The sequence below is a fragment of the Eimeria acervulina genome, genomic scaffold, assembly GCF_000499425.1.
Source record: "Eimeria acervulina Houghton genomic scaffold, Eah_scaff1438, whole genome shotgun sequence".
NCBI classification, from domain to species: Eukaryota; Apicomplexa; class Conoidasida; order Eucoccidiorida; family Eimeriidae; genus Eimeria; species Eimeria acervulina.
Window position 1 is genome coordinate 1 of NW_013550238.1, and position 1,173 is coordinate 1,173.

The window sequence follows — 1,173 nt, forward strand, 5'->3', positions numbered from 1 at the left end:
TAATAATAATAATAATAATAATAATAATAGCAATTAATAATACTACTAATAATTAATAATAATAATTAGTAATAATTATAATAATAAACAATTAATAATAATAATTACAGTAATAATAATAAATAATAAATAATAATAAATAATAATAAAATATTTTGTTGCAGTTGTCTCCACCAGTAGCTTGCCCTAAACGCAAGCAAACGCAGCAGCAGCAGCAGCTGCTGCTGCTGCCGCTGCTGCTGCTGTTGCTGCTGCGGATGCTGATATTGCTGTTGCTGCACGCCGGTGCTGCTGCTGCGGTTGTTGCTGCAGCAGCTGCTGCTGCTACAGTTGCTTCTGCTGTTGCACCTGCACCTGCTGCATTGATGTCTTATGATGGCACTGAGCTGCTGCTGCTGCTGCTGCTGCTGCAGTAGTTGCTGCAGCAGCTGCAACTTCTCTGCCTGTTGTTGTTATAGCGTCCTTGTTAACGCTCCTACAGATGCTGCTGCTGCTGCTGCTGCTGCGGTGGTGTGCGTCTCCTAAGCCTCCTGCGGCGCTGCAGTGGCTCTGTACGATAATAAACAAATGCTGTAGGAAGCAGAGACAGCAGCAGCAATCCCTGTTTATCATCTTTTTGCTGCTGCTGCAGCTGCTGCCACCGCTGCTGCTGCTGCTGCTGCTGCTGCTGCAGTGCCCAGGAAGCAAAAGAGCCTCCCAGCAGCTGCAGCACTCGAGCAGCATTCAATTGCGCCCCAGCCAAACCTGCTGCAGAAAACAGCAAACAGTACCTGCTCTTGCTGCTGCTGCTGCTGCTGCTGCTGCTGAGGACGTCAGCGACGGCGTGTGGTGGGGTCGTTGTGATGATAAAAGTAAAGACAGAAGAAGCAAAAGCTTCACGTAAATCTAATGAAGACCCTTGCTGCACTAAACACTGCAGCAGAGAAGGCCCTGCAAACGGAGATGCCCCAGCAGCAACAGCATCTGCAGCAACATAAATGCTGCAGCCCTGCTGCTCCTGCTGCTGCTGCTGGTGCTGCTGTTGCTGCTGGGCGTTGGCAGCTGCGGTCAAGAAGTAATGCGAAGAAGCCCCAAGCAACTCTCGGCTGCATGCAGCAGCACGAAGCACTTGCTGCTGCTGCTGCTGCTGCTGCTGCAGGTGCTGCTGCTGTAGCTCGAGCGCCACAAAGGGAT

At 49.7% G+C, this 1,173-nt stretch overlaps 1 protein-coding gene across 1 annotated transcript in view; it reads right to left on the bottom strand.

Annotated features, from left to right (window-relative positions):
• Positions 1-475: 475 nt before the first annotated feature.
• EAH_00059800 (hypothetical protein, conserved) overlaps positions 476-1,173 on the bottom strand; it is a gene marked incomplete at both ends in the record, with an annotated part of 5,129 nt that continues 4,431 nt past the window's right edge. The window contains one exon of the mRNA XM_013397135.1: positions 476-1,153. Coding sequence (XP_013252589.1) covers positions 476-1,153 — 678 coding nt within the window. The remainder of the gene's footprint in view (positions 1,154-1,173) is intronic.